The sequence below is a fragment of the Eulemur rufifrons genome, chromosome 7, assembly GCF_041146395.1.
Source record: "Eulemur rufifrons isolate Redbay chromosome 7, OSU_ERuf_1, whole genome shotgun sequence".
Lineage (NCBI taxonomy): Eukaryota > Metazoa > Chordata > Mammalia > Primates > Lemuridae > Eulemur > Eulemur rufifrons.
This window is the reverse complement of record NC_090989.1, coordinates 261,116,664-261,136,794: the sequence shown is the minus strand read 5'-3', so window position 1 is coordinate 261,136,794 and position 20,131 is coordinate 261,116,664. Positions and strand designations below refer to the sequence as shown.

General features: G+C 34.6%; 1 protein-coding gene across 1 annotated transcript in view; it reads right to left on the bottom strand.

Moving 5' to 3' along the window:
- FSD1L (fibronectin type III and SPRY domain containing 1 like) overlaps window positions 1–20,131 on the bottom strand; it is a 59,831-nt gene that overhangs the window by 6,287 nt on the left and 33,413 nt on the right. The window contains exons 8-12 of the mRNA XM_069472150.1: window positions 15,268–15,477; window positions 13,741–13,839; window positions 9,676–9,802; window positions 3,068–3,168; window positions 2,337–2,588 (exon numbers count right to left, since the gene is read on the bottom strand). Coding sequence (XP_069328251.1) covers window positions 2,337–2,588; window positions 3,068–3,168; window positions 9,676–9,802; window positions 13,741–13,839; window positions 15,268–15,477 — 789 coding nt within the window. The remainder of the gene's footprint in view (window positions 1–2,336; window positions 2,589–3,067; window positions 3,169–9,675; window positions 9,803–13,740; window positions 13,840–15,267; window positions 15,478–20,131) is intronic.

Sequence of the window (20,131 nt, the reverse complement as noted above, 5' to 3'; positions counted from 1 at the left end):
AACTTCATGTGTACTCTGGCATTAATTTTTTTGTTATAAACTATAAGGAGTGGATTTAATTATACTCACTTGAAAATCAGTAGTAAACATGCTTAAGGAAAAGCCTAAATCCAGTTTTCTTCCCCTGGTTTTCAAGACCTCCATAATGCCTCCATAATCTGGCTCTACTCTACTTATTCAACTATAAACTATTTCATTATTATTTAACAAATGGTTTCATTAGCCCAGTAAAAACTAAAGCCATTTCTTCCTCCTTATTTTTACTATAACTAGCCTACCTAAATCATATCACCATTTAAGGTTTACTCTCCTAAACTTTGTCTTCTAACTACTTGAAACCATACTCATACTCCAGTCTCTGAAATCTCAGTATAGTCATCATTGCTTAAGCTTTGTTAATTTTTAAAATCCCCTCACAGTATGTCTTTCAACAGGATCAGGCCCTAAAATAACTGTCTGATCTCCTAAATTGTCCAACCTGATGGATTCCTTACAACTGTAATCACTTCTTGAAACTCTTCTCTGATGACTATTCTCTTGGTTTGTATCCTAACCTTGATGGTATCATCTATCTCCTCCTTTTACTCCTACTCTGAATGCAGCTGCTTTGTCCAGGCTCTCTTTTCTCTCTACAATGCTCCCTTAAATAAACCATCTTCAACCAAAGAGGAAGAGAAAAGAAACTAACATTAATGCACACTATTAAAGCACTAGGTGCTTTACATACATTACCTCAAAATATTAGGCAACCCACATATGATTATAAAGTTAGTAAACAGCAGAATAGTAATGCTTAAGTGCATTGTTGTGTGCAATCTTCAGTAGCCACTCTGTGATGTCTCAAATATTTAGCTTCAGCTCTACTATTCTTCTGAGTTCTAGCACTAAATTTCGAAATCCTTGCTAAATATACCACATGACCTGCTGCCATCTCATTTTGCCCCAGGACTGTCATCCTCACAATCACATTGACTGGAACCTCAAAGTCATCTTCAACTCTTATCTCTCACCCCCAATCCATATTTAGTTACTAAGTACTATGAATTCTATTTTCAAACAATCGAATCCATTCTTCTTCTTGATTCTCCATAGCTCAGGTCTTTGTTACCAGTCACTCAACAAAGTTATTAAGGGCTTCCCACGTAAAAAGCATTTGCCAGGCAATAAGGATTTAATAGTTAATAAAACAGACATGGTCCTGTCCTACATTGCTTGAAGACAGCCTCCTGAAAAGTCTTATGCTGTCTGTATTTGTAACCTCTTCCATCTTTAACCATTTACTCTCTAATATTTCCTAAAATGTGCAAAACCACCTGTCCCCATTACTAAATAAAGACCAGTCTATTATTATTTTCAAGGCTCTAAGGATCTGATCCTATTCTATAATACATTACAACTTCCCCATGCTGTACCCTATGCTCTAGGCCAACAATTACTTTTCACTACTTTCTTTGTGGAATCACAGATTATGGGAAAGGAGAGAGAAGATAAGGAAATGGCAGTCAAAAAAGAAAAAAAAAAAAAAGTGAGCTAATAAATTTGCCATTTATCCTAAGGAAAATGGTTTATCTGATTCGAAGTGAGTAAGTTAAAAAAATGCAAGCTAAAATTAACTTTTCTTCTTTTTAGAGTAACTAAATTGATAGTTCATGCAATTATTTGGATACAATGTTACTTAAAATGATAAATAAGGGAAGTAGCTAATAACACAGAACGTATGGTCTGGAAAAACAGGCAAGAAAAGCAATGTGAGTACCTGTAGCTTTTAACAAATAAGGATTACCATGTGAGCATGAGTTAGGGAACATAATTCTGTGTTTATTCAGATGGCGAGATTTAAGAGTAACCATCTCAGAAGTTACAGGGAGACAAAGTGAGTCAGTTTAAGAAAAACCATTTAACCAAGAGCTGTCTAATAATGAAACAAACATACTGCTTTATAAAACAAAGTGGCAACTACCTGCAGAGATAGTGTAATAAGGATTTTTATACTGTGCGGCAAATGGACTAGGTAATCTCTAAGATCTACTAAAACATGGTAAGGAAGGAATTTAAATGGACAGAAGAAACTTTAGTGAGGAAGACTAAAATCAGCAAAATCTTTCAGACTTACTTAACATATTATCTAAGGAGTGCTTTTCTAGGGCTCCAGGCAGACATCACATGTCCTTCCACTTAAGTGTAGAACTGAGATTATGTTTGCGATCAAAGCCTAGTTGGTAAAAATGTCCTTACCACAATATTAATGGAAATTCTGTACAGATGCTTATCAATGAAAAGTACTGAAATACAAGCAACTATGATGACATAACTTATAAGAAAATAAGTGAACTTACCCCCATCAAAATCACAAAATACACCTATTTTTTCAGGAACACTAACATCCAAAGCTTTGACTTTATTATTATGCTTTGCTGCAAATGTGTTTTGTAGCCAGTTGTTGACATGGACACACCAACTAGTGTTTGTCTTTCCCAATTGGTCAAATTTCCCCAAAGTTTTGTATGCTACTCCCACGCTGTAGGATTTACAATCCTTCTGGGCCTTGACCTCCCAATAATGTTGTCCACTTTCAATAGCAGTGTCTCCTACAAAAGATTAGAAAAGTAGAGTTGACTCTTCTCTCTTCCTTATGAGTCACATGAGTTTTACCATCACTTAACCCAAAAATGGCACAAAAATTTTGATTCAAGTACTCTTTCTATGAAAATAATCATGATAACACACAGACACTCAATGCAGAATACCTTTAATTATGTTTCTAAATATAAAACGCTTCGGAAATTTTCTTCCTTACTATCCCCCCTCCAGGGTTACACATAACATGTGAGAACACTACGTAAGCTGAAGTAGAGTTTTAAGAGTATCAATAATAAGACAATTAGAACAGTCCTCCCTCCCTGCCACCATGCCAAAGTAATAATTAGGCTATAACTGGGAGAAACTTCTGCAAAGAATCTTTCAATACACAGGCAGCTACTCTAGCTTTAGGTGAGCAGTAAGTGCACCGGTGTGATTGTGATGCCTTTAATCTAAGAGAATAAAGAACTAGTATGTTTTATCCTACCCAGCACTGTGTAGGATTCCCCAGTAAAACGATCTCTGCTGCCTCTTGCTGCTGGTGGCCTGGAGCCTACAGATGTCCGCTTGGGGGACGGTGTACCACTTCTGTGTAAACAAGAACAAAAAGGAAAACAAATATTTTATGTTGTAAATGTTTTATAAACTAAAAATCATGGAAGGAACTAAAGATTTCTAATTATGTTGCAGAAATAAGATCATTCAATTTGATTTGAATTATTATTAAAGAGAGTTGCCAATTACAAACACTCAAATGTAAGAAACCATCAATACAAAGCAGGCTAAAACACTAATGTCATGCAGATTGAGCAAGGCTTATACAAAGAACACACAGTTGAAATAAGAAACAATGCCAAGTGAGACAAGACTTACTGAAAGAACACAAGAAAGATAACAGGTTATTGCTTACATTGTTTGTAGTAAAAAAAAAAAAAAAGAAACAATGCCAAGTGAGACAAGACTTATTGAAAGAACACAAGAAAGATAACAGGTTATTGCTTACATTGTTTGTAGTTAAATTTAAATAAAAGCAAGGGCAAAGCCAGGCTTCTTCTTATAATCATTAACTAAATAACCTTTTTTATAAGCAGTAGATATTTTTGTTCTGGATCTTTCTTCTTAAAAATAGAAAGAGCGATTGCCCAAATCCATGCACAGGACAATATCAAGTATTATGAAGTATTTCTCCTACTAAAATGGACAATATCCAACCTGACTTCCCCTTTCATTAAATTATCTGCTATGGAAAACTAGACAGTATTGAGATTTCTAACTCTCAAGAATTCAAAATAGATTAAATCTCAAGTTTGTTTTAACATAAGATTTTAATTACATTGAATCAGTGCATTTAAGAAACAAAAAAAAATTTTGGTCAAGATTATCCTAAAGTTATTATTTAGGGGAAATAAGGATAACTATATTATTGCCACTAATTAGAAATAAAAACATTTTTCCAATATAGTTGTATAAGAATTTTTATTCCGAAGATCAATTTAGATTTTAATAAGCTATTATTAATACTGAAATAGAAATCCCTAACAAAGGCAAGGCAAGAATAAGGATATAATTTAAAGTCATTTCACATTACTCAATCTGCATTATTTAAATGTTGTCTTGCTGTCAGAAAGCAGATTTATGAGACAATTTCAAGAAATTAAACAGTGAACTTAAGACCACTTCAACTGTGTATTTTTTAGTGAATATTAAGTAGCATAATTACAGATCTACAACCATAGCATTCACACAACTTACTTTAATTCTTCCCAAAGGACTTCAAAGGTCCTTTTTGTAAAAATATTTCTTTAAAAAGACATTTAAGCAACTGACTATGATTTCTGTTTGAACAGACAGCATGAACAGAGGTGAATAAAGATAGCCTAATTAAAATTTCTGTGAAACTTGCGTTCAGATAGGCAGTTAGTAGTTTCTTCCTATGGGGGAAAGGAAGAACAAAACTTGAGAGGGAAGAATCCCAGAAGAGTTGTTCGGATCTACTCCAAAATCAAGGACAGAAACAAATAAAAATTAAGAAAAATATATACTCTTTATTCTGGATATCAAAAATATATTTTTAACTTCTTCAAGGTTGATGTGACCATGTTTTCTAACTTAATACTTAAATACAATACTCTCAAGAGTCATTAAGTAGTAAGAAAGTAAAACTCTGCAAACATTCTGTCAACTCACTGATAACTCAAAAAAAAAAAAAAAAGAACTGCATCACAATTTTCTTTCTGATTCTTATACAAGCTAGTTGACAATATTAAAAACCTGATTGCAAAAAAATCTGTGTCTTTTCAAACATTTTATCTTACACTCAGGAGAAAAGGTAACACTATATTTGCCCCCAAATTAGGGGGAAAAAAAGGACAGCTCTACTTTCATGATCTTCTGGGGGACAAAGTGTTCTGAAATTGGCAATTTTCTTGTCCTGAAGTCAAGGGAATCCACATATGCCACGGAGGCTGTGGCAGGACTCTGGGAAGGAGACAGCTTTGGGGCTCCTTCCCCACTTTAACCAACTATACCTTTCTCTTTTTAGATTAGGCTTCTGGAAACATTCTTTTCCTTTAAAAAAAATTGTGAAAACTAATGTTTTAGATGAAACATTAAGAAGACATGAAAAGGAAGGGAATAAAAGTAAAATTGTTCTAACATGGTTTATAAATTATAGCAAAAAAGCTTTTAGGTATTGAGAACACCTATGCAATACAAAAACAGTATGATTTACAGTTATTCTCCAAAAATTCATATGAAACTGATTATCTGAAATGGAAGTACACGCTCCTCTAGAAAAAAATAAGAGCATAGCTCACCAAAGATTATCTAATTCATAAAGTCACCAAAATATTATTACACATTAATCTTCCTCCATCCAAATTAATTCAACTGCAAATACTGGTAATTATATAAAAATAAATATAATTTTAATTAATCTTAAATGTCAGTATTTGAAAAAAATTAGTTTTGTAACAGAGAAGGAATATGGGATACAATAACTTCAGAACAGTAGCTCTCCATTGTATCTAACTTCACTTCAAACTCCAATGCTTTTTAGTATTGCTGGTAGTATTAATATTATTCTTACCCTTAACATTCATGACTATGGTTACTTTTCAGCTGACAGATGGAGCAAAGGAAGTTTTGTTATGGGTAACTAGGTGAGAATCAAATGAAAGGAGATGAGAGGTTAGAGTACTTGTGTAATTAGGGGTGAGGAGGAATAAATGAGCCAAACCAGTGGTTCTCAAACCTGGCTGACATCAGAACTACTTGGGGAACTTTTAAAAATGCAAATTACCAGCCTTATCATAGACTACTAAATCAGAACACCGGAGGGTAGGTTTGAGAAACATGTTTGTGTTTTTTAATTAAGAATTTCAAGTTTTTGCTGCTCAGCTGGGCTAGGAATCACTGAGGTAAAACAAAACAAATCTTACCTAAGAAGGGGCAGAGATTAAAAGGGTGATGATGAAAAGACAGTTCTCACACAATCTACCATATGGCATCCTGAGTATTTGGTTGCTATGGCAAGTGAGGAACTTGACTATGGAGTAGCTGAAGGAAGGGAAATAACTGTTGCCAGGAACCACATCTTCTCATCTGTGTATCTTCAGTACATAGAATAGGTATACAATATCTGAATAAAATGAATGAGCTCAGCTGAGTAAATGTACTATGTGATGTTATTAACTAAGGACTACCTCTACCTTCCTGAACCGTAGTCCTAAAGTGGAGAAACACATGCCTTTAGGATTTTGTAATAAATCAGTAATTGTCAATTGAAGAGGCACAACAGAATCAAAATCAATCAGGGAACTTTTTCAAAACACATGGACAGTTTATCTCCTCAGCCGGAAGGCCAGAATGTTTGCTGGGAGAAAACATGCATTTTGAAAAATATTTCCCAGGTAACTCAGGACAATAAATAGCAAGTGAAAGAAATAAACAGAAATTTTCACTTAGCATCGTTTCAAAATATGTTAAGAGGTCTTTTGATAACCAGAAAAACAATTTTAAAAAATTTATAACTTACCAGTAGTAAAGAAATAAAGGGAAGCATGTAGAAAAAGAAACATATATATCTATTGACATTGGCAGTTTAATTTCAGAGAAAAGTTAAATAATGATAAATCTTCCATTGCAGCATTCCAGCCTTCCAACAAGTCCATTTTTGCAAGAAGTACAACAGCTATTATTATCTTATGTCAAGCATGATCTCCTCCCACCCCACCCCTCACCTGGCTTCTCTTAAAGACACCTTGGCCACTTAAGTGTCTGAATTAAGGCTCTTTGCTACCTCTACAGTCTGGATTGTTTTACCAGCTTCCCAAATGTTCTCTTTGTTTCTCAATTCATAGTGCTCACTATTACAAAATAAACCTAGCTTTGATTCCACTATTTAAAAATCTTCACGTACTTCTGCACAGCCTACAAATGACTTAGCCTGGCATTCCAGGTTCTTGATTGGTCCTAATCTGCCTTTGTAGCCTTCTCACCCCTAGAGAGCATTATAATTGTACAGCCGAAATGTTCTTCAAACTCACACATCTGCTTTACCGCCTTTCTTCTCTTATTGCTCTCCACCCTTGCTGCAAATAACACACATTCTTTCATTTGCTCAAGAACCATTTCCTTAATGAAGGTCTCCCAGATCCTACCAGACTAAATAACTCTTCCGAGGAGTTCAAGCTCCAGACTAAAATTCTGTGTGTTATCTTTCAGGCCCAACCATAGGCAATTATTACACAAAGGTTTCACCTGGCAGGCCTGGGTGGGGCAGGTTAAGGGAACAGGGTTGGGTAGGCTGCCCTCCTTACACTGGACTTGGTGCACAGGTAGTGCATTATTGTTTGTAGAAGGAGTTGCAACTCCACCCCTCTCCTCACCATGCTCATATGTGTATCTGTATTCCTTGCCTAGACATTTTATTCAGAGGTCCCCTTATGGGAGGGAGGTCCTATGCTGAGATACTTTTCAAGTGCCTCTGTGTAGACCTCCTTAAGGTGGAGGAAAAGGGGAAATGGAAGTTGGTCTGAAAACATTTTTCTCCACTCTGGTTTAGTACTTTTCCACATTTTACTTCACCTCTCCCCCACATTTTCTTGGCCATAAGGTCCATAAACCAACAGGAGCCTTTTATTTGGGGCTTCTTGGCAATGAGAAGATCCACTACCTGTCATCTGTGGTGATTCACTTGACCTTCAGCCAGTGCCATTTTGTTGGGGAAAACTGAATGCTGGGGAAGCAAGCACCCTTTCCTTTGTGACCTCTTGCTTATACTATCACAGCAAATCAGTAAAGCCTTGATTATTACTTTTAGTTCAGCTCATTTTCCTAATTGACCACCTCAACACCTGGCAGCTCTGGACATCTTTCTTCCTCTGAACTCCTTTATTCACACTTACCATTACAGATAATGTCTACCTTGCATTACTGTTACTTGCATATGTGACTGTTATATATGACTTGTATATATGACTGTTACTTGTCTATATAACTCTATATGAGTTAGGGCAAATTTTGTGAAGGCAGAGACAGTATTTATCACTATAAACTTCACAACATCCAGTAAACATCCTACAGTAAACAAATATTTATGGAAAGAATAAATAAACACATATGACATTCCAGAAGTGACCTACAAATAAAATACCCTTAAAAGGGGGGAAAGGAGAAAGAAATAATATAACTTGAAATGATAAATACACAGTCTAAAAATGTCCATGTGACCAAATGAAACTTCATAGACCCTATTAAATCCAGCAGCATTTTACAATTTATAATATACTATCTATGAAATCATCTTTGCCAATAATGAGCAAATAAACTGAAAAGAAGAAAGGAAGATAATTTTGAAAAGAGAACACATTACGGTTTCCGGTAAAGATATGCGGTATCTTCAAATAAGCACATTATTACTCGTGCAATTTGAAATAATTCATCTTTCTGGCACTGTCCTAATAATTTCAGCAATGACCTTTATTTTTTATCCTTGACGCTTTTTAAACTAGATAATTATGTAAAATACATAAATCTTCAAACCTGCCTCATGTCAAATACAAATAAAAGCAAAGCTATAGTGTTAGCTATATTGAAGATTACACAGTACAACAAGAAAGATGCCAGGTATGAGTAAAAGCAGAAAAAAATCAGATGAGGGAAAACAATTCAAGAAAGACTTTAAAGCAGAGCTTACTGTATTATCATATACAATATAATCCAAATAATATGCAGCACACTATAATGCTATAAATTCAAAACATAAGCTACCAATACAGTCTACACAGAGCAGTATTTTAGCTTATGAAGGCTGCTGCTTCTGCTTATTGGTTAAAAGAAAAAATTAAAGTTGTTCAGCCAAGCTCGATTATACTAAGTCCTAGAACTAGACAGACACAGATCATCACCTTGTATGTTTCTTCAGTGAAGTAACATGGACACTGTCAGATAAAAACAGGCAACTGTTAAGAGATTGTTTTACAACTTCAATTTAACAGCTTATAATAAAATTAGATCAAAAGCCTGCTGAGGAATTTTTCTGGTTTATTGTTGTAACTTACAATGACATCTACATTCAATTTGAGCAAAAATTTCCAGTTAAAAAGGAAACAGGCTCCCATACTTTGACATTAAACAAGTTATGACAGTAACAAAAGGTCCTTGAGAGCCTGCCTCTTGGGTTCACTGGGTTGCTGATCAAGGTCAAGACTCTAGGGTTGTCTGTGCTAAAAGCTGTCATTTGGTGCAGACCTTCCAGTAAGATAGGAGATCTATAAGTCTAAGATTCAGATATTATACCAGGAACTTTTCTCTAAGCAGTTCAAGTTGCTGTACATATAACTTTAAAGAAATGGAATACTGAAATAAAAATTATGAGAGGAAGATTAGGAAAGAAACTAAGAAACAAGTAATGAAAAACATTAATGACAAATTCAGCTACTGACAAACAGTATTATAGTCTTCACTTTGTTGTTACTAATATATCATAAATCATATTGGTATATACACTAAGAATTTCAATACACATTATTGTCAAATAACATCCAATGTACAAGTATTTTTCCATAAAACAGATTTAATGAACTAGCTTACCTGCCCTTGTTCTCTTTTCCTTTAATTTTTTCTTGACCTTTTCCTCCAGTAGGATCCCACTCTACACAGGTATCTTCAACTTTCAGGTTCAAATGGGATGATGAGTTATCCAAACTGAAGTTAAGTGCTATCCAAAACAAAATTTTTTAAAAATGTAGCCATATGTCCACTTTCTAAAGCACAGCTATCATCACACTAGTTTTCTAATCAGTTTTAATCAATATTGAATACAGAAAATGAAGTTCAAATTCCCAATCTGAGCATATAAAGCTCTCAATGATTAGGCCATAATTTACAATTCCTACCTTATTTCCCATTATTCTTCTTTGTATATCCTATACTCCAACCAAATGTAATGTACTTGCATTGCCACTGGTATTTCTGCTATTCCTTCTACTAGAATCTCCATCAGCACACAGTAACCTCAATTTCCTATTATCAGCATATCAGTTGATTATCAGTTGATTGTTATGACTAAATAGGAAGGGGAACTGGTAGAATAAGGAGGAGGAGAAAGTGATACTGTATAAAAATTATAGAACCTTTCTCTGATGCTCTAATACTTAATAATTTCATACTTAGATTCTTATTAGTTTCAAATTAAGACAAGCATGGAAAAACTGAGCCCATGATGGCAGAAGCAAGGGAATTGACCCAGCTCATAGATAATTTCCATGGCAAGGAGTAGAGGGAGAAGGGGGCCACTTAAATGAAAACAAAACAAAAAAACATTAAACACAACTATGCTTTTTGGATTATCTGGTATTTTGGGGAGCCATGGGTACTATTCACAAGATTTACTCAGAACTGAGAACTGCTAATTTAGGAAATCAGTATTACAAAGTATTAGCTTACCTCTTTGGATATTGAGGGTAAATTATTAAGATGTATTCATTCATGGCCAATCAATGCACAGTTCCTTCTATTTTAAAATGCAATTCCCAGAATCTCTGTCTTGCAAGGTATCAACTATTACACAGTTACCAAATAATCTGCTTCTGTTAGTTCTATTTCTCTCCAAAGGTTCAAATTTCTAGTAATTATTCATTAAAGGAATACATTATTCCTTTAAAAAACCCCGTTTCACTTAGGCTATTACTTGATTTAGTTAAGGCTTCAGTGTGTCTGTGACGTATATATCATCAGACAACAAAATAAGAATATAAGCAGCCTAATGTTTACCTAGTGAATCAAGAATCCTTTTATCTTCTACTGTTCTGTAAAGAGCACTTTAATTTCAACTATGTATCAGAGCCATTGTTCATTGTCTTCATTTATAAACAACATTCTGAATACAAATCTACTGACCACACAGCTTCTCATAAACGTCATACTATACAAGGAAGTTAACAGTTTCAAAATCTGCATCTAAACAGAAAATTAACTTACAGAAGGAAGAAATAATGCAGCTTTTCAGCAAAAATGAAATAGACTTCCTTAACAGGTAGGTTACTAAAAGGTTAGAATCAGGTAATACTGAGATCCTGAATTTCCAAAAATGAACTGCCTTAAGAAAATAGAGTTGAAAACAGCCTTGTTTATAAACTAGCTAACAGAGAAAGACAGAAACTATCAAACAGAAAGAGAAATAAATTCACAGCACAACCACTCTTTGTTTTGTTTGATTAAATAACTGGGACTCAACTCGTTGTCTTAAAGATCAATCATCTGCGGTATCTTTAAGAGTTTGTTTTCACAGACTTGAAGAGCCCTAAGTGGAGAACAGGGGTGTGAACTCCCTCCCAGCTCTCACCAGAGCCAGATTCCAAGGACTCTGATAAAGCCAGCCTCAAAAGACCAGGAAAAAAAAATGGGAAAGCAAACACAGCTGCTCCACAGCTGCTTCTGTTATCAGCTGGCAGCCATGACTATTTTTTCTCTCTTCCCTTTGTCCCCATAAAAATCCTGAGCTGCTTCTACCTAGCACCAACACTTTTCCTTCTTTTTGTGTCATGCTCTTCTCACCCTTTGAGAAGTAAAATAAACTTTCATTCTTTAAAACTATCCTAATCTTTGCGTGAGAATTCTTTCTCATCCCAAGACATGAGTCCCCCCTTAACAAGAGTTACATTGTATATTTAAGTTATTAGGTAATGCATGTGAGAGCATCTACATTTCTGAAAGAAAGAAAGGAAAATTAGATTTAACTTTAAGGTACTATCAATTCTCAACTGCTTTCAAAAGAAAAGAAATCCTAAGGCTATTCCCTAATGTTTATTATGATGGAGAGAAGAGTCACCAGCAATCTTGGAGTCAAGGGTGCCAAAAAAGGCACCACTGCAAACCATTTGAGACCAGATTTTTCAAGTACCACAGCATCCAAAGAAAGGGCACGGATTTCAATCCCAAAGGTATCACCTTTCATATATCTCTTACTTTCTCTCTTTTTTGAACACTGTCTCTTTATGGGACCTCAGTTAAATTATAAAGCCTCAGTCTTTCTAAGGTAATAGGGATAACACCCTATATTGAACAAGTTTTATTTGATAGAAGCTAAAAACAATTCAAATTATACAGAAAAGATTGTCTGCCTATAAATATGACTATATTTTGAAATGGTAAAAACCTAACATCTCAGTTTGATAATGAGTAATTCAAAGTAATTGTGTTCCTTGGCTAAGTTACCTATAGTTCTCAAATAAAAACATTTGCTAATCCAAACAACTTCCTTCAAGTTAGATTTTTTTTAGACCTTTGTGATGCAAACATAGTTTTCTGAGTTTGTCTCATCAATAACTTTAAAATATTTTGTTTTATTCTGATATGATATTTTTATATCACCCTCCAAATCACATCAAATTTCTAGCATGCAAACCTATTCAAATGCTATTTATATTAACTAGAGGTCAGTGGAATGCCCTAAGTCCCAAGTATTTACAACAATGCATAGAGTCTGATTCTGGAAGTAAACCTAGGCAATGATCATCTCACAACTGGGAAGATCTCTAGTATTATGGTCTTCAAACTGGTAAATACTTAAAAAACCTTCTGTGGTAAATATGTTATACTAGGAAGTTTTAATTAAATCCAATTGCTCTCCAGAGACTAAGAAACCTACGTTCCAGGCCCTCAATAAGGGCTGGCACAGAACTTAGAAAGAGATTATTATTTATACTTTTCTAAGCTAGACCTAGGCATCATGGGAAACCATTTAACATATTAATATTTATACTTTATTTTCTTCATCTACAATATGAATATCAATAATATCTAGTTTACTAATCTCTCAAGATGATTTTAATGATCAAATAAAGAACTGTAAGAGTGCTTTGTAACCATTAATAAACTATATAAATGTTAATTACTACAATAAGATTCAGGAAAATAGGCCGGGCGCGGTGGCTCACGCCTGTAATCCTAGCACTCTGGGAGGCCGAGGTGGGCGGATCGTTTGAGCTCAGGAGTTCGAGACCAGCCTGAGCAAGAGCAAGACCCCACCTCTACTAAAAATAGAAAGAAATTATATGAACAGCTAAAAATATATATAGAAAAAATTAGCCGGGCATGGTGGCGCATGCCTGTAGTCCCAGCTACTCGGGAGGCTGAGGCAGTAGGATTGCTTGAGCCCAGGAGTTTGAGGTTGCTGTGAGCTAGGCTGAAGCCACAGCACTCACTCTAGCCTGGGCAACAGAGTGAGACTCTGTCTCAAAAAAAAAAAAAAAAAGATTCAGGAAAATAGAGAGGATCTGAGCTAAACTGAACAGATAATTCCCCATTATTGATTCATAACCCATTCTCCGGGAAAACTCTGAGCAGACCTCAGTGATGCTTATGTATTTACATTAGATTGAAATTTGTAAAATTTAGCACCCACCAGAGAATATAATACCATCATCTCAGTCTATTTTGCCTATATGAATATAAACACATAGGAAAACCGCTACCACTACTGTAGTCCTATTTTCTTGGTCTTATAATTCTCACAGTTGAGAAAGCCAGAGGTGGGGGGCTAGAGGAAGTGGAGAAGGAATTCAATCACACATGAAATGCTTCCTGTCACAAAGTCTTGAATAACTTCAGATGTTAAGTTTTGTTTTATGCTGTATAAATAGCTATTGATCTTACCTTTGGTCTCTAGAGTAACTGGATCAGAATACTCTCCAGCCACAGCCTTGTTACAAGCTCGCACTCTGAAATTCATATACTTTGAATCAAATTTTAAGCCTGAAAAAATGAAAATGGTTTTCAGAAATGAAAAGTAAAGTCCTCTATCCTCAAAAGTATGAGTATGGCCCTTCAAATAGATATTTTTTCCTCCTTGGAAGTACTGTATTTCTTTATTCTGGAAGAGTATGAATTTATGTTAAAGGAGTAATAATCCTTGAAATAAGAGGAATCATGATTTATCTATTATTTTATTCAAAAGAGGTAAATCATATAGTTTATCAACTTTTATTTTAACTCAGTGATGAAAAGTATCCTTTCACCAGCCTGAGCAAGAGCCAGACCGTCTCTACAACAAAATAGCAAAATTAGACAGGTGTGGTGGTGCCAGCCTGTAGTCCCAGCCACTTGGGAGGCTGAAGCAGGAGAATCGCTTGAGCCCAAGAGTTTGAGGTTGAAGTGAGCTATGATCACGCCACTGCACTCTAGCCAGGGTGACAGAGCAAGACCGTGTCTCAGGGGGAAAAAAAAAAAAGTATCCTTTCAGGCTTCATTAAAAGTAGAATTTCATTCCAGGAGAGATGCCACAAATTACAATAACATATTCAATTTCCAGAAAGTACACACCCTAAATAATTTTATATTTATGAAATAGTACCTTCTTTTGTGAAAATGAATTTAAAGAGGATGTGAAACATAGAAATTAATAAAATCTTTGAAGTAAGGTCTAGATTAAAATCTCAGTCCAAAAATTACTAGCTATGGGACCTTCAACAACTTGACTGAGCCTCAGTTTTCTATCTGTAAAATATGATAAAACCAACTTCATAATTATTATAAAGATTAAATGAGATATATTATACTGATTAAATGAAATGTACTATATGTAACATACTTGAGCCCAGCTCCTGACAAATAGTAATTGCTCAATAATGGCAGCTCCTAATGTTACTGTTCATGTATAACAAGCATTGAACAACTAAGGCAATATTCAGCCACTTCAAATATCTAAAGTCCCCTATAAACTGAGACATCTTTTTTAAAGGCTTTCAAAAGGCCAACACCAAAGTTTCTAATACCAAGTCACAGTTCTACTTTAAGTATTAACATGAAGATAATCTTAAAACAGTAAAAGCAATAGTATTTACAGTATCTGAGGTACTGGGGTAAAAAACTGAGAGCTTTTTTATTCAAACCAAAGTAAAAATTAAATGTTATTCTGAAAAAAATATTTCAGAGTATATTTGTTCTCTTCATATTTGTTTTACATACATTCTGCTTCATTAGGTTGCAAATGTCCAGAAGTAATTAAAACAAAGGTAAAGGTTTCCTTGATGTTTTAAGAGAAACTCACTTTCATAATGAATATCTTAAAAGTCAGCTTGGCTAAAGAAACTTAATAACTTTATCCTTTAAAATAACTAAAGATATTTTTCAGAATTACATTTATTTTCTGAGCACGTGATTCCTGAAATGCAGTCATTTTACCTGATAGTGTATATTCAGTACCCTTAATGTTATCAGCTATCTCCCAGCATCGCTCATCCTTTACACGTGGAAGTCCATCAAAGTTGGTCTTCCTATATTCCAGTACAAAGTGGTCAATTTTATTATCCTCTTCTGGCATTCTCCAAGCTACTGTTACACAGTTGTCAGCCACCAAACACTCTACTGGATCTATCTCTGGAGCTTTGGGGACTGGAGGGAAGAGAAAAAAAAAAATCACTGTATTAGTGATTCACATGAAAAAACTGATAAAGGGGTGGAAAACAATAGTTAAAACCTCAAATGCTATAAATCAGCATGCAAATTTTTAAAGTATGAGTAAAAAAGTGAACTTGAGATAATATAAAGTGAAAACTACAATTTCACAGGCATCAATGAAACATGAAGTTTTCTTTCTAATTTAAATAGGAAAGTAGTAAGAGCAGTAGATATCATTTACTGAGTGCTTTCCACTTTAATCCTTGCAGCACCATAAGCTTTCTATTATTATCATCTTTGTTATTACTGGGGTTCAAAGATGTCAGAGTAATGTGTTTAAGATTACAAAGCTAGACCCTGAAAGAAGGAAAGGGATTCAAACACAAGTAGTTTGACTTAGAGACAATAACCATTACTATTCTTAATGAAAAGCATTCTAAGCTAAGACCATATATATCAGTATACAGAAATTTATGAAATTTAAGAGCAGCAGCACATAGAAAATTATCTGAAAAAGAATGAAAACAACAAAATTAATTACATGAAAGTTAAACTATCTGGCCAGGAGGAAATGAATGGCCTACAAAACTAACACATCATCTACCCTAAAGGCAGAGTCTCTGAGAAGTTCTGGATTTGTCTTACTGGCAAATTTAATAACCTAGAATGTAGAGTCTATGTTTGGTAAATAATTTTTTGGACCTAAGTATGACCAATAAGAAAAAAAAAATGTAAAAGTAGAAATGATGGGAACCTTAAAATAAGCAACAATGTCATATTAAAGAATTCATGAAAGCCAGGGAGACAGATTGGGTACAATCTGAAGAAAAACTTCAAAAATTTCAAAAAGATAACGACAACCACTCATACAAGTACCATAAACTAGATACTCTGGAGGGATCCTCTCACAGCAAAAACAAAATCCTGCATAAACACTTTTGTTGTGTTACACTGCTGAGCTTTTATAAATAAGGCAGTGCTCCTCAACCTTTAATGTGTTCAAAAATCACCTTAATTGTTATATCAAATCCCATACTAGGCCTCTGGAATCAGAAATCTACAGTTGATTTTTATAAGTTTTAGAAGGACTGGTCAAGTCCGTCTTGTGATGAATGAATTCCCCTTTACAACACTGCTAACAAGTTATCAGCAAACTTCTTCTTGAATTATTTTAGTGATAGGAACAGTCACTATTACCTAAAATTGACCATTTTACAGTTAGGCAGTTGTGGCTGTTAGAAACGCATTTCTGATTATTGAGCTGAAAGTTTTCTTCATGTAACGATTTCATTTGGAAATGAAGGGGAAATAAAATGAAATGGTTGGAATTATAATTCTTTGGCCAAATTTTTATTTAAAATTTTAACTGAAATTATACATATTTAAGGTACATAGCACAATGTCTAAGAGTCAAACTCCAGGGGAACCCAGTCATAGAAGGGTCCCCATACATTTGTGAGTTTTACCTCCAGGAGCTCACTAGGTTCTCACCATGAATAACTGAGAAAAATCCCCTCTTAATTCCAGCAGAGGGAGGTGAAAAGGAACAATTATGAAATACACCAGAGCTTCTGTTCTTCCCTCAAGAGAAACTATTTAACAAGAGCCTAACCCATTGAGCTTTTATCAGAGCCTAACTGACCCAGGAAAAGGAAAACAACTCAACTCCAGACAGCTACTCCATTTGGGTGAAGGGAAATACCAAACCTGGCCCACTCTACCCACCTGTTCCATTTAAGGGGCCAAGAATTGGGGGTATAGACTGAGAAGCACCAGTGAGGTTCACAGTACAGAGGCACAGGCTCACAAAAAGACTGAGCCCTACTCAGACTACTACAGGATGCTTCCCCTCCTGCATACCTTGCTACCACTAATAAGGCCTATTTATACCAGTTTCTTTAACTCAATATATTAATATTATGTCTGGCTATGCAGAAAAAATTACAAGGCACACTAAAAGGCAAAAAACACAGTTTTAAGAGAAGAGCAAGCATAAGAATCAGACTCTCATATGACAGAGATATTGGAATTATCAGACCAAGAATTAAAAACAACTAAAATATACTTAGGACTCTAATGGATAAAGTAGACAGTGTAAAAGAATAGATGGGCAATGTACACAAAGAAATAGAAATCCTAAAAAGGAACCGCAAAGAAAGGCTAAAGATCAGAAACACTGTAATAGGAATGAAGAATGGTTTGGTGAACTTAGCAGACTGGACATGGTTGAGGAAAGAGTCTCTGAGCTTGAGGGTATCTCAATAGAAACCTGGAAAACTAAACACAAAGAGAAAAAGGACTGGAAAAAAAAAAAAACAGAACAGAATATCCAAAAACTGTGGAATAATTACAAAAGGAGTAAAGACAGAAAGGAAGAGAAGATATATGAGAAACAACAATGACTGAGAAATTCCCAAATTAATGTCAGACACCAAACCACAGATCTAGGGTGCTCATAGAACAACAAGCAGAAGAAATGCCAATTTAAAAAACCTCTCCAAATCTAGGTATACAATATTCAGACCACAGAAAATCAATGACAAAGAAAAAACTTGAAAGAAGTCAGAGGAAAAACAACACTTTACCTAAGAGAAGCAAAGATAAAAACTACATCTGACTTCCCCTCAGAAACTATGCAAGCAAGAGGAGAGTGGAGTGAAATATTTCAGCGTTGAGAGAAAAAGAACCCATCGACCTACAATTCTATACTTTTTGAAATTAACCTGAAGGAGAAATAAAAATTTCTCAAATAAAAACTGAGAAAAATCTGTTGCCACAGACCTGTTTTTAAAAAGTTCTTTAGAGAAAAGGAAAATAATGTAGGTCAGAAACTCAGATCTACATAAAGAAAGGAAGAACACTGGAGAAGGAATAAGTGAAAGTAAAACAAAAGCCTATTTTTCTTATTCTTGACTTATCTAACAGATAACAGTTCATTCAAAATAATAATGGCAATCATTTATTTGATTGTGTGTATATGCTTCTGTACAAATGAAATAACAGCAATGATACAGGGGATGGGAAAGAGGAATTAATTTTTTTATTGTAAGGTACATGTACTACTCATCAAGCAGTCTAGTGTTATTTGAAAGTGGACATGAATTGGTTATAAATGTATACTATAAACTCTAGAGCAACCACGAAAAAGTTAAGAAAGTATAACTGATATGATAAGAAAGGAGGGAAAATGGAATCGTATAAAACACTCAAAATCACAAAAGGCAGAAAAAAAGTGAAAGACAAAAATATGAACAAAGAACAAGGGTAAGAAATAGCAAATTGTAACAAATATGGTAGATATTAACCCAACTATGTTAGTAATTACTTTGAAGGTGAATCAACTACATGTACCAATTAAAGTACAAAGATTGTCAAGAGTGGATATAAAAAGAGCCAACCAAAAGATGTTTACAAGAAACCCACTTGAAATATAAAGACACTCATACATTAAAGTAAATGGATGCAAAAAGATATACAATGCTAACACTAATAAACAGAAAGTGGGATAAGCTATATTAATTTTGGACAAAGCAGACTTCAGAGCAAGCAAAGTTATCAAGGATAAAGACGGGCATAACTTAATGACAAAGGGACAAATTCTCCAAGACAGACATAACAATCCTTAATCCTTTGATGCACCTAACAACAGAGCATCAAAATACATGAGGCAAAAACTGATAGAACTGCAAAGAGAAACAGATAAATCCACTATTATAGTCAGAGACTTCAACATCTTTCTATCAGAAATAAACAGATCCAGCAGGCAGAAAATCAATAAGGACATAGGTGAACTCAAGAACTCCACCAATCAACTGCATATAATTGACACCTATAGACTGCCTCATCCACCATAGCAGAACATACATTCTTCTTAAGCGCCTATGAAACTTTTGCCAAGACAGGCCACATTCTGGGCCATAAAACATACCTCGATGGATTAAAGAAGTGTAGAACTCATGCAATGTCTGCTCTTACACCACAATGGAATTAAATTAGATAGAAATCAATAATAGGATAAATGGAAAATCACCAAATACTCTGGGATTAAACAACTCACTTCTAAATAACACATGGTCAAACAAGAAATCTCAAGAGAAATTTAAAAATATCTTGAGCTAAATGAAAATGAAAACACTTATCAAAAATTTGTGGGATGCAATGAAAGCAGTGTTTAGAGGGAAATTTATAGCACTGAATGCATATACAATCATGCGCCGCATAACGTTTCAATCAACAACAGACTGCATATATGACAGTGGTTCTATCAGTCTATAATACTGTCTTTTTATTGTAGCTTTTCTATGTTTAGATACACAGATACTTACTATTGTGTTACAAATGCCTACAGTATTTGGTATAGTAACATGCCATTACATGTTTGAAGCCTAGAAGCAACAGGCCATACCATACAGCCTAGGTGTGTAGTAGGCTATACCATCTAGATTTGTGTAAGTATACTCTAAAATGTTATCACAATGACAAAATCACCTAACAACACATTTCTCAGAATGTATCACCATCGTTAAGCAATGCATGACTGTATTAGAAAAAAATATCTAAAATCAATAATCTAAGTTTCCACCTTAGAAAACTAAAAAAGAGCAAATTAAATCCAAAGTAAGCAGAAAAGAAATAATAAAAATTAAAA